Genomic DNA, 18,823 nt, shown 5'->3' on the forward strand with positions numbered 1-18,823 from the left:
AAGAGGCAGAAGACTCTAAGGTGTTGGGGAGGGGGAGTGTTGGTTGAGTAGTGTGCAAGCCCCGCTCCTCCCCCTGCCCAAGGCAGCTCCCCCACCTCCTTCCGAAGGGCGGGACCGCGGCAGCAGAATTGGCTCGGGCTGGATGCAATTTCAGCCGCAGAGCAGGGCTCCCTGGCTGGAAGCAATTTTCTCATTAGGACCCCAGGCCTGCCTGCCCGTTGGTTCTCAGCCCTCACTCCCCTTCTGCGAAACCGCACCCCACAGGCCTCCCCACAGACCACTCACACGCACAGGGAGCCACACGTGTACAAGTCAGAGGGGCGATCATGGGGTCACGACAATGGGGCCGGGTGCAGGGGAGAGGTGCTGGCACAAAGCCATGGCTGGGAGGCCCTCAAGAGGAGGTCAGAGCTCCTCACCCGCCTCCTAGCCGCCCACCTCAGGCTCCCAAACCCAGACAGCTCGCCCCTCCTTGCTGCCACAGGAAGAGAGGATACCAGACCCCAGAACCGGGAAGGGAGACTGGGGGACCCTGAGCCCAGAGGAGCCTCAGGGCTGGCCTCCTCGCATAACACTCCCGAGAGAGACCCCAGCACTCAGAGACCCCAGCACTCAGCCGTCTCAGCGGCCCTTCTTGCTCAGCTGGGCCGGCAGCTAGCAGATGGGCTCTCGGGAGGCAGACCCCCTCCCCCAGCCCCGAGGCTGCTCCGAGTGGAGGGTGGTCTCCGGCAAGGGAGGGGAGCCGAGGCCCTGCGAGGGGCGGCTCCTTGCTCCGCAGACACATGTGGTTGGACTTAAAAAGCTATTAGGGAGCGAGGCGCTGGCGGGAGTGCGGCCGGCCCTCGCACCAGAGAGGGGGAGGGCAGATGCCGAGGCGGTGAGCTCAGCACCTCTCGCCTCCTCCCCGGAGGGGCCTCAGGACTGCAGGAGGACTCGGGGGACCCTCACTCAGCAGGAGAGTGGGGCTAGCCCTGGGGGAGGGCAGGCAGGGCTGGGGTCCTGGGGTGGATTCTGGGAAGAGCTGCTATCTGAGGACTCCGCGGGCCCTTGTCGGGACACCTCTGGGGGCAGGGGAGGTGGTGCGGGGGGCCTTGGCTGGGGCCCAGGAGGGCACGGACAGGTCCTCAGCCTCCCTTCAGCTTTCTTGGGGTGACAGCTGGCTGTAGGTCGCCTAAAGTGTGTGTGTGTTTGGTGGGGCTAGGGAAGGGGGATTATTAGGAGAGCACGAGAGGGGAAGGGAAAAGTGGGCCCCACCCATCACGAGGCCAGAAAGAACCCGACGGAAAGTTCCCTAGAGCCGCCAGCTTGTAAAAAGCTTCTTTTCTTTCCAAATTATGAACATTTTTTTTAACAAGGGGGGGGACTCCAGAGCAGCAATCTAGGACTTCATTAGGACCGTGTGTGACCGTGAGTAACTGGTTACTGGAGGTGACAGGGGATGTATCTGCTGATTTTCCAAAGTGTTCCACTCCTAAAAGCCCAGGCATCCCTCTTTGGGGCTCCCTGCCTCACCCACCCCAGATCCCCTTACTCAGATCTAGCCCCTCCCCTTCCCCATGTCTAACCCAAACAGGGGCCCCCAGTGCTGTTACAGATTGAGGTGGGAGCCAGGAGGGGCACAGGGAGCAGCACTGTGCTTGGGATTGGTGGGTCACTTGCTAAGGACCTAGCTCTATCCCACAGGAGGGGAAGGGCTCCTCCAGGAGTAGACCTTAGGTTTTGGGTCTCCCGTAGGACCGAAGGAAATGTCCCACTCTAGAGACCCTCTGAGCTCTTGAGCCACCCACCAAAGTCACGACAAGCTCCCCAACCCCCCAGGGTGCTGTGCCGAGTGGGGAGCTCTAGTTACTTAGTGCAGCCACTGTGTGGCAGGCAGGAGCTGGGTGTTTGGGAGACATTTAATCTGCCTGATAGTCCCATGGGGTAGTTATTTTCCCCATTTTCACAGATGAGAACAACAAGGCTCAGGCTCAGTGGAACTGACTGGGATCCCTCAGAGCCAGGATGGATAGAATCTCTACTTGCTTCTGATAGCGCCACAGGCCCAGAGGCCGAACTCCTTGGGCTCTCCCTTCTCAGCCCTGATCCGTTGACAGGAGGGATGGGAGCTGTGGAAGGACCCTGGGCAGGGCAGCGGAGAGGGGACTGCTCTGAGCCCGGAGGAGTTGGGCCAATGGGGGAGGAGCTGACCACTGAGCTGGGATCCGTGCTCAGGAAACACGCAAAGAATGTGGCTGGCAGCGGGCCAGTAGGCCAGGACCACAAAGAGGCCTTTGTTTTAGGAGGTGTCCAGGGAGTAGATGGACAGAACAGCAGAGTTGGGGGCAGCATCCCTTATGGGTGCGATCTGGGGAGGACAGTGGTGTCTGCATGGTCCCCACACACCAGTCCCTCCTGTCTGTCCCCCCCACCCTTGGCTCCAGCAGTGGTGGCTTCTCACGTCAGGCCCCAGACTACAGGGGAGGGAGCCCTTGAGGCCAGGTTATCTCCCTTCTCAGCTCCTGACCTCACTAACTGGAGGGGGGATACTCTGTCCCAAATTCAATCCTTCTGAACCCCAGAAGTCACTGCCTTTGCAATGTGATGCTGCACTTCCTAGCAGTCCTGCGGATGTTACCCTCTGCTTTTGCCTCCCCACACTGGTTGGAGGTTGAAGTGAGGATGGGGGGCTTTTGGGGATGGCAAATCGGCCCTCTGACCTTCAGGTGTGCTGTCTGAGGTACCAAAGTCACTCTGCTCCTCTAGTTCCCCTCCTTTCCATCGAGAGGGAGTGGGGAAAGGCTTTGGAACACCCGCCCTGCAGTTGCAGGGTTTCTCTGGCCTCTTCTTGGCATCTGGAAAAGTTTGGGAAACTTAAAAAAAAAAATTTTTTTTAAAGAGTTTGTCTATTTCTCCCCAGCCTCATCAGGGAGCCATAGGCAAGAGGAAGAAGGGAAGGAGGGGTCTGGGAGAGTGGAGGACAGAGTAGAAAGTCCCAAGAGAATAAGAGCACCCAGAGAAAGTGAGGAGCACCCAGGGGTGCCCCACTAGCCAGCATGACCCCCCAGGGGTGGGTTTCCTGGGGCTAATAGCATCCCAGGCAGCAAAAAAGACCCTGGAAAGTATTGTCAAGCCCACCCAAGCACATGAGGCCTTCGGTGGCCTCTCCCTGCTAGAGTCCCACCAGCACCCTGCTCAGTGTCCTGGGACCATCCCTGTCAGACATGTGTGCACCCAGTGGGAGGGGCAGCCTGTGGCTGTGGCCCCACAGAACAAGAGGTCATGTTAAGATGGGTGGCCAGAGGCAGTAACAGCAGCTCAAAACAGGGACAAAGAAGAAAGCAGGAGGACTCCAGGCTTGTGGGTTTCTTCTTTCTGGGTTTCCATCTTGTTGTGAGCAGCATGAGGGCTACATGGGAATACAGACTCCCAGGTGCCAGGGCCATACTGGACAATAACAGAGGTCAACGTCCCTGAGCCCAGCACTCTCCCTCCTCCGGGGTGTGTGTGAGAGTGTGGGGGGGAGGGGGTACCCCCTGCAGCACAGAGCAGAGAAGGCTGGGCTGAGATGGCCTCTGGTTCCATCAAGCGGTAGGGTTTAGCACGTTATAACTCCAGGCTCGTTCCAAGAAAGGAGACACATGTGACACACAACTGTTTCTCTGAGAAGACCCAGACTGTCTTGTCAAAGTCAGGAGAGTGGCCCTTCACTCTGACAGGGCCCCCAGCAGAGTCCGGACCAGAGGATGCTCCTTTGCATGACTCACAAGAATACATGGTGGGTCCCCCCTGGCAGCCTCTGCAGTATCCTTTTTTTTTTTTTTTTTAAAGTAGTTACATCCAATATGGGTCTCAAACTCATGACCCCAAGATCAAGAGTCGAATGGTCTACTGACTGAGCCAGCCTGGCACCCCAGCTCCTGCATTCTCACCAGGCCACCCTCAGGTAACCCACCCACCCTGTGCTCTGGGAACACGGCAATTGTTCAACGGGAGTTTGTGCCCCACCCAGGTGGCTACCAGTTTGCCTTCTCAGTCTTCCAAGGATGGCTGCATCCCTGGGGAAAAAGGTGCAGACAAGGTTGGGGGGAGTGGGCTGCCTGCTGAGTCTGGGGGCGGGGTAGCCTGGAGGACCAGCAGAGTGAGGGAACCAGTTGAAAATGCAGATGCCCTCAGGGCAGCGCTCTAGGACCTGTGTCGCAACAAGCCCTTCAGGGGATTCTGATGATGGCTTTAATGTGAGAACCATTGGTTAAAGGGAGGATCCTGACCCGGATGGAAAATGGTAGGCTCAGCGGTTGGGCGCATCTGCTTTCGGCTCAAGGCAGATCCTGGAGTACCAGGATCGAGTCCACATCAGGCTCCCTGCATGGAGCCTGCTTCTCCCTCTGCCTGTCTTTTCCCCTCTCTTTCTGTGTATATAATGAATAAATAAAATCTTTAAAAAGGAAAAAATGGTGGGGGGGGGTAAGTGCAGTGGGGGAGGGGGTGGTACAAGGGCAGAACCATCTGGACGCAGGGGGGGTATTTCGTCCCAAATCCTACAAGGCAGAGTGGAGAGCAAAGGAAAGACAGAAGGGAACTAGAGAGGAGGGGAGATTGGGCTGGAGGGGGTCCGCAGAGGAAGAAGAGAATCCCAGAGAGCAGGAAAGGGGGAGCTGGAGGGCGGAGTGAACTGGGGAGGGGGCGGTGCTGTGGAAGCTCCTTTCCGCCAGGCGCACTCCCAGGAGCCACCCTGCCCCCTCCAGGCACCTGCTAAGGAGGCAGCTCGGCGGTTGTGTTTCTTTAACCCCTGGGGCCTGTTGACACAGATTAGTATCGCTGGTCAGGGGTCAATAGGGAAGGCTCTTGAGGTCAAGACCTGAACAACTGGAGTTGTAATGAGCCACGTGGGGAAGAGGCCCAGGGAGAGGAGAGGGCTGAGGAGGGAGGCGGAGGAGGAGGAGGGCCAGGCTGCGCCTAGGAAGACAGTGAGTTGCCAGGAGCGGGGCCACTAGGCGTCCAGCTTGCCTGGGGAACCTGCCTGTGTGTGGCTAGCTGACTAGAGCTAGACCCCCCCCCAGCCTGGAAAGGACTGGGTAGGATCCAGTCGGGGGGTGGGGGGAGACAAGATGTGAAACGTGGCCTTACTTGACTGCTGTTGGATACAGACCCCCTCAGGTGCAGACAGCATCCCCCCTTCTCTTTCTATGCCCCCTACCCTGAGTGAGTATACCCCTGCTCCTCCCTGGGCCTGCAGTGGGGTGGCTGGGGTGGTGCTGTGCCCTCTTGAGCCACCTACCCACCTGGGCCACCTGGCAGAGCCTGAGTGGAGCTGGTACAGGGGCCTGGCAGTGTCCTTTACACCTTGTGGAACTACCTCAGTCCCACCTTCTGTGACAGGATCTGGGATTCAAGGCACAGCATCCACCTAAGCCTGGGGCAGCTGGCTCCTCTGCTCAACCCCTGCCCTTGCCTGGGGAAAGTTGGGGCAGGGGCTGGCGCTCAAGGCTAGCCTGTGCTTATAGCCTACAACAGGGTGACTACTCTGGGACCACCTCCAGATGGGCTGGTTTGGATGAGAGGAGAGAACAACCCCTCTGTCCTTAGAGGAGGAGCGAGGAACAGTAAAAAACTAGGTCACATATGACTTGCTGTTCACCTGTTTGGGCTAAAGGAGACTGAGTTCCCTCAGAATCACCTGTGGAGCTCCTGGACTCCTGTCCTCTATACTTCCTTTAATTGCTCCCAGGAGGCCATGGAGAAGCAAACAGGAGGACACTGACACCCTGGGGCCCAGAAGGCGATGGGAGGCACACTGCAGGAGTATATTCGTTTGTGCATCAGCAGGGGCACCCAGGTGGCTCACCCACAGATCTGCGACAGGCAGGAAAAGTGCATACACTTCCTTAATGTTCATCTAATCTGTGTGTTACGTTTGTTAAGCACCTATTACCTGCCAAACGCCCATGAATACAGAACCAGAGAAGCTGCCCTGGGCAATTTCCCTGCAGCTGGAAACTGGGTGCATAATGGATACAATGCAGGGCCTCCCAATGAAGGAGGGCTCAGCTCTGGGCGTGAGAAGTGGTAGGAGAAGGCTTCATGAGGGGAGTGTGAAAGATAAAGGTGTTTGGACAAAGGGGGAAAGACAACAGTAGATGGAGAGAAACAGGAGAAGCCCAGACGCAGAGAACCCCAGGCACAGCAAACTGAAGGCCTGCAGAGAGCTCCGTCTTCTGGAACACAGAGCCAGGGGGTGTGAGGGGAGATGTTTAGCAGAATGGAATGGAATGATTAGCAGAGGCTAGACTGCTAATCTAAGAAGGAGGCATCTCTGGCAGACAGCATGACCAGCTGCCCATTGGAAGGTGGTCACAAAACTACAGGAGAGTGATTCCCCTCCTCGGTATACATTAAAGAGAATCAAAAACATATGTCCACGTAAACTACTTGTATACACATGTTCACAGCAGCACTGTTCACAATCGCCCCAAAGTGGAAACAACCCAAATGTCCATCAACAGAAGAATGGATTAAAAAGATGTGGTACATCCATGGTGGAATATTATTTTGCCAGAAAAAGGAATGGAGTCCTGATCCAAGCTGCAACATAGATGAGCTGCAACGACAGGATGTTAGTGAAAGCCAGGCACAAAAGGCCACACAATGTATGATCCCCTTGATAGGAAATGTCCAGAACAGGTAAATCCATAGAGACAGCAAGCAGACAGTGGTTGCCAGGGGCTGAGAGGAAGGAGGAGTTGGGACAAATTGCTAATGGGTATGAGGTTTTGGCAGGTGTGATAGAATTGTCACAGAACCAGACAGAAGTGATGGCTGCACAGCACTGTGAAGGCACTAAATGCCACTGAATCGTACACCTTATTTTTAAGTAACCTCTGCATCCAACATAAGGCTTGAACTCACAACCCCTGAGATCAAGACTGACTGGGACATCAGGTGCCCCTGAATCATATACTTTAAATTAGTGACTTTTATTATGTGAATTATATCCCAATAAAAAACAAATCTGGAAGAGAATGAGAAGAAGCTGCATTTGGAAAGTAACAATGGTGGTGAAAATGCAGAGATGCTTCAGAGCCACCATAGAGCCACATTAATTCGGTTGCACAGACTCACACAGCTCAGGTAGCTGGTGACAACCTGAACGGAGACAGGCATGGAATGGATAGAAAAAAGAGGAACGGGGAGTGTCATGAGGTCACTATGGATACTGTATCAACTGGCTGTTGGCCCAGGAGCTGGAAAGAAGAGTTTGGAGAAATCAGTTCTGAGATGAGCCAGGGGGATCAGCGTGCGGGGCAGATGTGTGTGGAGGGGACAGGCCCTGGGTTGCCGCTCCCTACTGCATGGCCTCCAGCAGGGTTCTTCTGTCCATGGGGCTTCTGGGCATAACTGAGGATTACAACAGTGCCTAGTTCATGGGACTGTCTGTGGGCTTCAGTGAGATGGGGCTCAGTGACACTGACAGCATCACCAATTATAGGAAGAAAAGAGGAGAGTGGGCATGCCCTGGGGAAACTAACCCTTACAAGGCAGATGGAGCCAGAGAACCTGGGCAAGGTACCTGAAAAGAAAGGAGCCTGCATGCCGCAGGGCAGAAGGAGGCTAGTCTACCATGGGTCCAGAGACAGACCAGACCACAGGCAATTGTAGGTGGAAAGCCAGGCCTGGAAGAACAGGCCAAGTGACAAGTTCTTAGGTCCTTGACCGAGGCACGTAGGATGTGTGGGAAGCAAGGGCTCTCATCCCCAGAGCCTCCTGATCCCATGCTTCCACCCTCCTTGCCTGGAGCAACAGCCCTGCCCATGGTGCTGGGCCCTGGAGCTCAACACATGGCACCACTCAATGGTTTCTGGCACTGAAGAGGAATTTATTTCCTGGACGAAGCAGCCAAAATCGTTCTGCACCTTTGTTGGCGAGCATGGTGCAGTCGGAGCCGACATTTTCTAACGGGGCCGGGGAAGAGCAACTCAAAATGGATTCAGGGAGGGTGTCAGCTGAGAAGCAGCTGAAAGAGAGAAAGTATTCCCTGGTCTGGAAGGCTGGTGGCGGGAAAACGGATGTGGCTGAGTTGGTGAAGTCAAGTCACCAGGGTTTCTAGTGAGTTTGCTGTTCGTCAAGCCACCTGAAGTTTAAAAGGGGCCAATCTAAGACAACAAGAAGTCTTACTTTAAAAAAAAATAACAGACAAGGGGGACTGCTGCCTCAGTCCATAGAGCATTTGACTATCCGTCTCAGGACTATGAGTTTGAGCCTCATGCTAGGGCTGGAGGTTACTTTTCAAAAAAATCAATTGATTAATTTAAAAAACAAATAAAACATAGTGGCTTTGCAGACCTAAGACACAGCCTCATGTCCAGGGAAATACAGGCTTCCACTTATGGGTGGAAGACTAACACTGTCCCCAACAATTTAAGGTGACCAACTGATGCTAAGCAGGAGGAATAGTTCCCTCCATGACACATCTCAGAGTCACAGATCCTTGGATTTACAGGCCCACTGTCCCATCCCAAGCCTCTGAACACCCAGCCTACAACCAGGGTGGCACACAGCAGCTTCTCTCCTGACATTCTCCTTGGCCCTTAAACACTTTGGGTTTGGGACCTCTCCTAATCAGGGCTTGTGATTTAGGCCAAGACAATGTCCCAGAAGGAAGAGAACCAGGACCCCCAGAAGCCATCCCTCTCCTCTCTCATCCTCCTTCCCTTCCCTTTCTCTCTGCTCCTGACATTCACACGCACAGAGACGTGCACAGACACAAAAAGACGCTCTAGTGCACAGGGATCCATGTAGAATTAATGCCTCACAGCCTATTTACAGACATTTTACCAAACAAAACATCAACTCCCAATGTTTGACAGGAAGCCCCTCCCCTCTTGTCAGGAGTGATCCTTCCTAAAGGGGGTTCCCAGAGATGAGCAGCAAAAACCCCAGGAAGGGGAGAGGGAAGAAAAGGAGCGATTACAAGACGGGAGAAGGTAAAATTATAAGGTTGGAGCTGTCAAGGCAAAAAAACGGGGGGGGGGGGGAGGCAAAGTGACTCCACTATTAGGGACTCGGTGTGAAACACAGAATTCACAACAGCTGAAAATCTCAGTGCTTTGTCTGCGGAATAACAGAGACTTGGTGGCCTGAGGGCCAAGAGGGCATCAGAAGCCACTCTGCACACAGCTTGGCCCTGCTCACAAGCAGTGCACATACCCTAAGACAGAGGACTGAGTAGTGCCCACACCTGCCTCCCTAGTCCCGCAGGCCACTTCCTACTGCATCTCCTATTCGACCGTCTGATCCCCCCTCCCAAGGAGCACCTTGGAGAGGACCAAAGTTGGAAGAGAAAAGTGGAAACAAAAGTGGAAAGGGGGCAGCAGTGCCCAGGAGTGAATGGTGGAAGAAAGCTCCCTGTGCCCATCCAGAAAGGAGCAAACTTGGCTTTACTGGTAAGTCCTCTGCCCTGCTCTGCTCTGTGCCTCAGAGCAGCACCCGGGCCAGATGTGCATTCTGGAGAAGCCGGGGTGTGGCTGGTGTCCCTGCAAGATGGGAGCAGGAGGGTGCAAGCCCTCCCCATGCCTGCACACCCTCTTCCCAACCTTTCCCACCCAGAGAGGCCTGTGACGCTCCAACTGAGGGAGAAGATCTGAGCCCCTCATTCCCAAGTGCTTTGGTGGGCAATGAGGACACAGGGGGACAGTGAGAAAGGGCAAATGCCCCAATCCAGGTCCAGCTCTTTTTGCCAGAAAAGGGAGGGGAATGGACAGGAATATTCACAGCCTGTGGTCCCCCAACATCTCCCAGGGGTCAACAACACTGCAATTGTTGGCCTGGGATGTTGGCTCTCTCCCACCCCCACCCAGGGACAGACTTGCTGAGGTCTCCAATCGTAGCACCAGGGAGTCCTGTCTGACTTTTTCCGGTCTGACTTGCCCATTGCCATCCCTTTTCCTCTGCTATGTTCAGGGTTTCCCACCCTGACACTTCTGACATTGGGGCAGGATCATTCTCTGTTGTAGGATGCTGTACCATTCATTGTAGGACAGCTAGCAGCATCCCTGGCCTCAGCCCACTAGATGCCAGTAGTGACACTCCCCCTAGTAGTGACGACCAAAAATGTCTCCAGATATTGCCAGAAGTCCCCTGGGGATAGAAACACACACACACACACACACACACACACACACACACACACACACCCTACTGAGAACCTCTGTGCTATATAATCACCTGTATCCTCTTCTAGGAGCATGTCATACACAGCTCTGGGCTAGCACAGACCAGGTGCTTCTGTGTGTCCATACTAATCAGTGGGGGGCTGGTGGCTGTGGAGCCCCTTCAGAAGAAGAACCACTGCCCCATCCTGACAAGTGCCGCCATGTCTCCTCCATTCTATGCCTACAAAAGCCTGTGCCTTCTGCATGGGGCCCCTGAGGTCAGGGTTCCTGGGGGCCCTTCCCAGCCCTCCCCATCCTCAGCCCTGCTGACCTCCTGTGTCATGCCAGAACCTGCAGTGGGAACCTAGTCTGCCTGCGCCCCCGCCCAGCCTGCTCAGCCCCCGGGAAGGGCTGTTGTCCCTGTGCCATATCAAAACATGGGGCTTTTAATAGCAGCTTCCTGTGGGGCTGGACTCCCCCCCACCCCTTGCCTCTCACTCAGCCCTGCTCCTGACGGTGGAGCCATAGCGCCCTGTAATTACAGCAATTGTAATCTCTTTTACTAACAGGTAGATTAATAGCGAGGCAGGTTCACAAAGAGCCCTAGAAAGGAGCTGCTCAGCTGCTGAGCAGGCAAGGAAGGGTCTGACACTATGTGGCAAATGCACACACCGCCTATGCAGACACTTGTTCAGGGGTCTAAGGGGCTCGGGGCCTGGAGTTTGCTGGTGGTGCCCCTGGGTGACCTGGGTACTCACTGGATGATGGTGGGGAGCAGGTAACTGCACTCTCCTTGGGCTTCTGTATCCTCATGGGAGCAACAACAGTTCAAACCTCATGACCCTCAAAGTTTCCCCTTATGTCCCCAGGGTGTGATTTGCACTGACATTTACACACACACTCCAACCCACGCTCATACACAGACACCCACCTCCTGACACTCAGACACGCACGCACAGACACTCACAGGGTAACACATGCTGAACACTTGCAGAGGAAGAGAACGGACTAAGTTTCATAAACACACATCCCACCCACGATGGCACGGCCATGGGCCCTGGAGGCATGGGATGCCTGGCACTACCACACCACAGCTGCTGCTGCAAGAAGAAGAGGGAAGAAAGACTTCTGTGGACAGCCTCTCCTTGTCCACAACTCTCTCCACTGCTGCACGTCACAGGCCCCTGCTGGGCCTCAGGGGTCAGGAGGTGTCTTCTACCTCACAATGGCAGAGGACAGTCAGGTTCTGGGCAAGATGGACCACTGAGCAGAAGAGGTGGGGGACGAGAGTTGCCAGAGGTCTGAGATACTGTAGCCTCAATGAGCCAAAGAGATGTAGAAAGTGACACAAGGCCTAGGTTCAAGGTGAATGAACATACGTGTGTGCACATGCAGATGCAGCGGCACGTGGCAGGAATCACTGGGGACAGAGCCTGAGGAGAGCACGCTCACACATGCATGCCTCTAGAGACTTGTGGGAGGAGACAGTCCCAGCTCTGGGGCATGGCACAAGGGGCTATGTGTCCCAGCCTGTGTGGCCCTGGGGGATGCCATCTGTGGGGCACAGGATGGTGTATGTGTGCAAGTGAAGATAGAGTCCACAGCCCAGAGTGAGGGACCCACCCTCTCTTAGCCTCCCCTCCAGTCACAGGAGGAATGCATCTCCCCAGGCAGGCCCAGGGTCCTGGCAGCAGACGGCGGGCCTGACCTCAGCAGTCAGCAGTAGCTGCTTCCTCAGGAGCTCTCAAGGCACTTGCTGGTGGCCGCCATGGCTTGCACCTCAGCAGTGGTGCTGGGGGGCTGCTGCCATTCAGATGCTATGTCCAGCACCTGCTCACTGCCAAGCAGCCCTGGCGCTCCCTTGCCAGTTCCTGGCCCAAGGGAATTGACACTGCCATGCCAAGGCCCTGCGGGGACCCCCCACACACACACCCGCCTGCCAGCAGTGCTAACACAGAGATGTCCAAGATTAGCTCTTACAGAAGATGATAGCATGTGTCCTTTTGGGACAAGTGAGCTGATGCAACAGACATACATCTATGACAGGGATGGAAGGGTGGGCTCATTAAAAGCGCGTCCTGAGAGTGCCATGCTGGCCCAGTTGGTAGGGCATGCGACTTTTGATCTTGGGGTTGTGAGTTCCAGCCCCGTGCTGCAGGACAGACTGTACTTAAAAATTTTTTTAAAGGGCATCCTGATGTAATGTAATATGTACATGATGTGTGCGTGATGTATAAATGATCGTAGTGTCTGTCTGGGGCTCTGGGTAGCATGAACGGGGTATAGCTGAGGATATGGACAAAGAAACCCTAATGCATTATCTGCAGGAGCCAGATTTCCAGATAGTAATTAATTTAACAATCCATGTGAAGCATCTTTAGAAGAGTCTGTACCCTTTGCCTGGTGATTCAACTGCTACGAAGTCTTGTCTGAAGTCCATACACATAGCTACAGAGCTGGGTGCGTTAGGATGTCTCTCCTAGCAGAGTGCACGATGTAAAGGCTTCTTCACAGATGAGGGATTACATCAACTCTGGCATGCTGACTGAAGTCTCACGCAGCCATTTAAAAGGCATGTTTGTATTTTTTTTAAGTTTTATTTATTTAAGTAATCTCTACATCCCACGTGGGGCTTGAGCTCATGCCCCCAGGATCAAGAGTCTCACGCTCTTCCGACTGGGCCTGCCAGCCACCCCTGTATTTTTTTTTAAATAAGCACCTATTACATTGATAATAGAAGGCAATTTTATTCGCCTGTTTATTTATTTAGAGAGCGAGGGCAGAGGGGGAGAGAGGCCCAGCACACAGCCCGGGGGGAGGGGGGGGGGCTCGAGTCTTGACCTTGAGATCACGACTGAGCCCAAATCAGGAGTCATTTACCTGACAGGGCCACCCAGGAGCCCCACAGAAGGTAATTTCTCATTTCCAAAGTGAAAAAGAGATAGCAATCATTAGAAATGTTGACAATTAGGGGAAATGCAGCTAAGAAAAGATGCTAAATCACCAAAAATTTGTTTTCAAAAAATTGTGACTTGGTAGAATATACGGTGCTGTTAAAATTTTAAGTGTTTGCATCATAAACCAATTTTCAAAAATTGAATGTGTGCATGAATAGGTACAAAAATGCAACAAAAGGTGGTTTTTAAGTCATAGAACGGTGATGATTTTTATTGACTGCCCCCCACCCCCCAGGCTTTGTGCTTATTTGGTGTTTTTGTTTTGTTTTGTTTTGTTTATTTTATTTTATTTATTTTTTGTGTTTTTTTGCTTGTTTTTTTATTATTTGGTGTTTTTATGATGAATGTACACTAGTCTTATAATCAGAAAAATACCTTTTTTAAAACAGTGGACAGATGGGCGTCCATACCCATCACCCCACATTGTAGGAGAACATTATGAGGCAATGGGAAACCACAGTCCTGGGGTCTGTCAGTGTTCACATGGAACTTTCACACTCAAGTAGACTCTAGGCCAAACGACACAGGGCAAGAAGGAGGGTGATGCCCCCAAACCCCTGTCACGCTGCAGCACACCACCCTCCCACAAGCCACACTTCTGAGACTGGTCACTGGGGTCACTCTTTTACGGACACGGGGTGACTTCAGAAAGGAAAGTGGTCTCCAAGAAATTAACAGGCAGGCATGTGGGGCTGGAAGAAAGAGGTTTAGGGCCAGGGAGGAAGTGGCTGGCTGGAGGACCTTGAAGTGAAGAGGGGAGAGGTGGGAATCGCCTCCAAAAGAAATGGGACCAACTGTAAGGTTTGAGGTAAGCAGAGGGGAGGCAGCGGGCAGAACAGACTTTGGGATCAGCTCAGCAAAGGGACCGTGTGTGTGCCAGTGTGTGAGAAACACACTGTTCACATTCCTTTTTTTTTTTTTTTTAAAGATTTATTTATTTATTCATTCAGAGAGAGCAAAGAGAGAGGCAGAGACACAGGCAGAGGGAGAAGCAGGCTCCATGCAGGAAGCCCGACGTGGGACTCGATCCCGGGTCTCCAGGATCACACCCCAGGCTGCAGGCGGCACTAAACCACTGCGCCACCGGGGCTGCCCTAATTTAATAATTTATTGTTAAGAACCAAATCCAGCCTCCAGAGCTGGGTGCAAATGTACCAGCTGGGAGACGGGGGCCATCTTAGACCGGGGAGACCAGGGCCAGAGGGGTCTCTAGGAAAGAGAGGGCTGGACAAGCCAGCCATGAGTCAGCATCCACACAAGGGGCCTGGAGGCCAGGGCTTCTGAGGAAAGAAGAGGAGGGCAATGGAGAGCCTCTGAGGCAAAGGCAAGCAATCCTGATGCCCAGTGCTCCATGCACAATGCTTGATGCTCAGGGCTCTGGGTAGCATGAACGGGGTACAGCTGAGGATGTGGACAGAAAAACCCTAACATCCTCCCAGCCCATGCTGCTGGGCATCTTCTAGGTTAGCAGGGTGGAGAGGATCAGACACGGGAAGAGATACTGTCACGGGTGAGCTCAGCAGCCCCACAGGCTGCCTTTGTAGAGGACATGAGCTCCGGGGACCATGTGCTTGCTGTAAGGCCAGAAGGGGGGCACCCCTTCCATCTTGCAGGGCCAGCCGAGACAAGAGGGAAGGCCTGAGAGTGGGGACAGGCTGAACAAAGGGCCAAGGGAGGGAGGGGACCAGAAAGAGGGCTGCTCTTTCCCTATCTTCCTGACACCTCAACTGCCAGAAAGCAGAAAAAAAATATTATGAGTAACCAATTCCCTTTCAACATATTAACCCCCAGATTCTCACTTGCCTGCCACATTCTTTCCAGCCCTCCGGAAGCTTCTACTATTCTTCATCTGTCAGAATTCTCCCCTCATGATGTCTCAGCACACCAGCCACTCTCTCCTGCCTTCACTCCCTTCCTTCATCACCCCCTTTTCTGATTTTTTTATGCCATTCCGTGCCTTTGTATCATCTTAAGGATGGGCCACAGGCCACTTCCATCTGAAGATAATTCAATACTCAAAATGAGTTTGGGGTTGTACAAAGCTATACACTGGGCAAGAGACATATGTAAAGGCAGATAAAACACAGTCCTAGGTCCACAATTCCAGAAGCAGAAAAACCTACAAAATTAAGTGCAAAGTGTCACAGGGAAACAAAATTACCTAGCCACCAGCCAAGCCTGGGTTGAACTTGCATTCAAGTGGGGCCTCGCCCCGCTGACTGTTCACTTCTGCCGCAGACTCTCCAGAGGTGCCTATCTCCTAATGAGACACATAAAGGCAGGACTTGCCACCGTGGGATCATCTAGCCTCTCCCAGAGAGGGTGTTCCAAAGAGGCCAACACATGCCTCTGCCCACAGTCCACAAACCAGCAAGTGGGGCTCTGGCACACCAGGGGCATCCCTGCAGCCAGAGTGCTTTGTTGGAGAGGAACACAATTCAAGAGACCTTGCCAAGCCAGGCTGGCATCTGAGTAATTATATTAATGAATCTCTGAGTTACAAAATCTAATATTAAATGGTGGTTCAGGACCATCATCCTCAGTTACTGACCCACGTGGCCAAACCCTCCTGGGCAGCAGCATGGCTTAAACAGACCGTGTGTGTGTGTGCGCGCGCATGGTGTTTAATTTAAAAGAAATGCTTGTATTTGAAACTGTGCCCAGAGATCTGTGTGCCGGGCCCACTTTATAAACCACAATACCATAAATAAGTGAGAGAAATCTGGCCCATCCTCGGGGCAGGGGCCTCTCGTTTGGCCATATTCTCGGGCTGGCAATACCCTGAGGATTACTACTCTATGGAGCAGTGGCCTTTGTGTCTGAAGCCAGCACTGCTCCCCACAGAGTTCCCCTTGGCGCAGCAGGCAGGGCCTTGCTTGCAGACTTGTGGGCCCAGCCTCCCCAGTCCGTGCTCATTAGCTATCTCTATCCCAAGTCCAAACTCAAAAGTTGAGCTCAACACACAGAAGGGGCAGCCTGCAGCCCAGCTGATCCTCCTATTCTGGCCAACTACCCAGTGCAGACCAGGCCAACGAACCACCATATTGGCCGTCTGTGGGCCCCCTCCAGGAAGAAACAATGACCCAATTGGCCACACTACGCATGTGGTCAGGGCCAGAGGGCACCAAGTAAACTATAGGCAGGTAGTAAACTAAACAGGCACTAAACACAGGTGAGAAAGAAAGTGCTAGACTCTCATGATTACATTTCATGTACACATGCAAAATGTAATCTGCTACAAATGACATCAGGTAAACCAGATTTTTGTGAACTCCACATGCCAGAATAAGATGGAGCTCCTTCATCTGTTCCATTTGTAAAGTCTCTTTGAGTAGCAGAGTCCTGCCCTAGTTGCTGGGTCTGGGAGTGGGCTTTTGGGGAAACAAGTTCTCGCCCTGGAAATGGTACACCTGGGGACCCCCTTGGGCCAGCAGCTAGTGGCAGCTCAGGTCTACCTGGGAAGTGTTTGCCTGAAAGGTGAGGGAAGTAGGCAGGTTTTGCTTCTTGGAAACTCTTTGGTAGGCAATAAGGGATTGCTGTTTAATGATTTCTCCATTATTATTATTATTATTATTATTATTATTATTTAATAACAGGCAAAAGAGGGGCAGCCTAAGTGGCTCAGCAGTTTAGTGCCACCTTCAGCCCAGGGCCTGATCCTGGAGACCCGGGATCGAGTCCGTCGGGCTCCCTGCATGAAACCTGCTTCTCCCTCTGCCTGTGCCTCTTCCTCTCTCTCTCTCTCCCTCTCTCCCTCTCTCTCTCTCTGTCTCTCATTAATAAATAAATAAAATCTTAAAAAAAAAATAACAGGGATCCCTGGGTGGTGCAGCGGTTTGGCGCCTGCCTTTGGCCCAGGGCGCGATCCTGGAGACCCGGGATCGAATCCCACGTCAGGCTCCCGGTGCATGGAGCCTGCTTCTCCCTCTGCCTATGTCTCTGCCTCTCTCTCTCTCTCTCTATCATAAATAAATAAATAAATAAATAAATAAATAAATAAATAAATAAATAACAGGCAAAAGATTCACACCAGCACCATGCTTCCTAGCAGGAGTTACACTCAGCACTGTCTTAGCTGCAAAAGCCTCTGAGCTTTGATGGGGAGGTGGCCTCTGAGAAGCCCATGATTCCCTAGAAAAGGTCTCCCAGCCCCAGAACCCTACACATTACCAAGAAAAGCACAGGAAATAGAGCTGCAAGAAATGCAGAAAGGGATGGGGGGGGGCGGGGCAGCCGGTGGTGGCCTCTTTGCTAGCAGAAGCAAGGGCCATCTTGAGGAGAGACACAGAAGCTCTGCTTACCCCTGCCCCCTGGCAGAGCCTCTCAGCCTCACCACCTAGTGATGTTTGGAGCCAGATGATTCCTTGTTGAGGGACTATCCTGTGCACTGGCCTTGACTCACTAGAGGACAACAGCATCTTCCCCTGGTTGTGACAACCGAAAGTGTCTATGGACATTGCCAAGTGTTCCCTGGAGGGCAAAGTCCCCCCACGTGGAAAACCACTGTTCTAGGGTGACCAACCATCCTGATGTTTGAGGGACAGAGGTATTTCCTGGGACAAAGGACTTCCAGTGCTGAAACTAGAAAACTACTGGTCATATTGTGACAAGTTGGTCACCCACCCTTCCTTCTTCCCAACTAACCTCAATTCCACCTCATGCCAACAACCCGATTTCTTCCTCTACCCTCAGAAAAGCGAAGAGTAGCTCTTCACCATCCAATATAAAACTATGTCTCATACACTGAAATGGATGACATCCCACCCCATAGCTTCTTCTGGGGCCAAAATATTATCCTGTCTCCTGTGTCTTCCCAGGCGCCATCTCCCAGTGCCATGACTTCCACAAGGCTTTCTGAGACGAGCTCCAAATTGCTCACATATTTCTTATATTACTAAGGCCAAATTGGCCTAAAACCTCTGGTAGGGGAAACAGTCCCGCCCTGGGGAGGACATGACTGGGGTGCAGAGTTCTGGTTTGCCCATGTTCAGCTCCCCTTCAAGTGGCACCAGAGCTATGAGGAGGGTCCACCTGGGGGAGGGAAAAATGGAGAGAGGCCGTGTGGCTCCCTCATTCTCCCTAATGGGCAGCTGAGTCTCGTACAACCTGCTACACACAAGGAGGGGCTCTGAGACCCTCTAAAGAAGAGATGAAAGAAAATGGAGCTTCCTGCCTTGCCACTGGTTGAACACCTAAGGGTAAAGGGCCTGTCTCACCCCTGCAGCCCTCTGCCCAGGGGACCCCACCCTGCTCAGCCCCAGGCACAGTACCCCCGCCCAGCTTTCTATCCATTTGCCTCCTCCCTTTAAAGGCCTCTCTTTGCTTGGTCCCCCAGGGAGCATTCTTATTACTATGGAAACAATGATGTCATGTGGCCGGGTGGGGCTGCAGGTCCCTCCCACCACCTCCTAACTAGGTACCATGTCTGCCTACGTCACCACTCGGAAATTTATAGCCCAGTGCTGGGTATTTATAAGGTGGCTCTGGTGTGACCACAGATTCAGTGCAGGGCTGGCAGCTATTTATAGCCAGAGAATATACACTTATTACACACACACACACACACATACACACATCCCGTATTCTGGGCCACGTGTTATATAACTGCCATTATGCAATAACACCCATTATATAATAATTATGCGCTAATGGGGATATAATCTGCAGGCATAATAAGGACACAGTCCTCAAAGGCTACACTCAGTCAGCCTCCTGCAGGCCGCCTCCAGGGATCTC

The 18,823-nt window shown here is 53.1% G+C and overlaps 1 protein-coding gene across 16 annotated transcripts in view; it reads right to left on the reverse strand.

Moving 5' to 3' along the window:
* NFIX (nuclear factor I X) overlaps window positions 1–18,823 on the reverse strand; it is a 99,460-nt gene that overhangs the window by 40,498 nt on the left and 40,139 nt on the right. For 7 of the 16 annotated variants that reach the window (XM_049098255.1, XM_049098260.1, XM_049098256.1 and 4 more), the window contains exon 3: window positions 2,700–2,834. The exons of the other annotated variants lie outside the window; for them this stretch is intronic. In XM_049098255.1, the coding sequence (XP_048954212.1) occupies window positions 2,700–2,834 (135 nt within the window). The remainder of the gene's footprint in view (window positions 1–2,699; window positions 2,835–18,823) is intronic. 16 annotated transcript variants of the gene reach the window in all.

The sequence above is a fragment of the Canis lupus genome, chromosome 20 (assembly GCF_003254725.2).
Source record: "Canis lupus dingo isolate Sandy chromosome 20, ASM325472v2, whole genome shotgun sequence".
Classification (NCBI taxonomy): domain Eukaryota; kingdom Metazoa; phylum Chordata; class Mammalia; order Carnivora; family Canidae; genus Canis; species Canis lupus.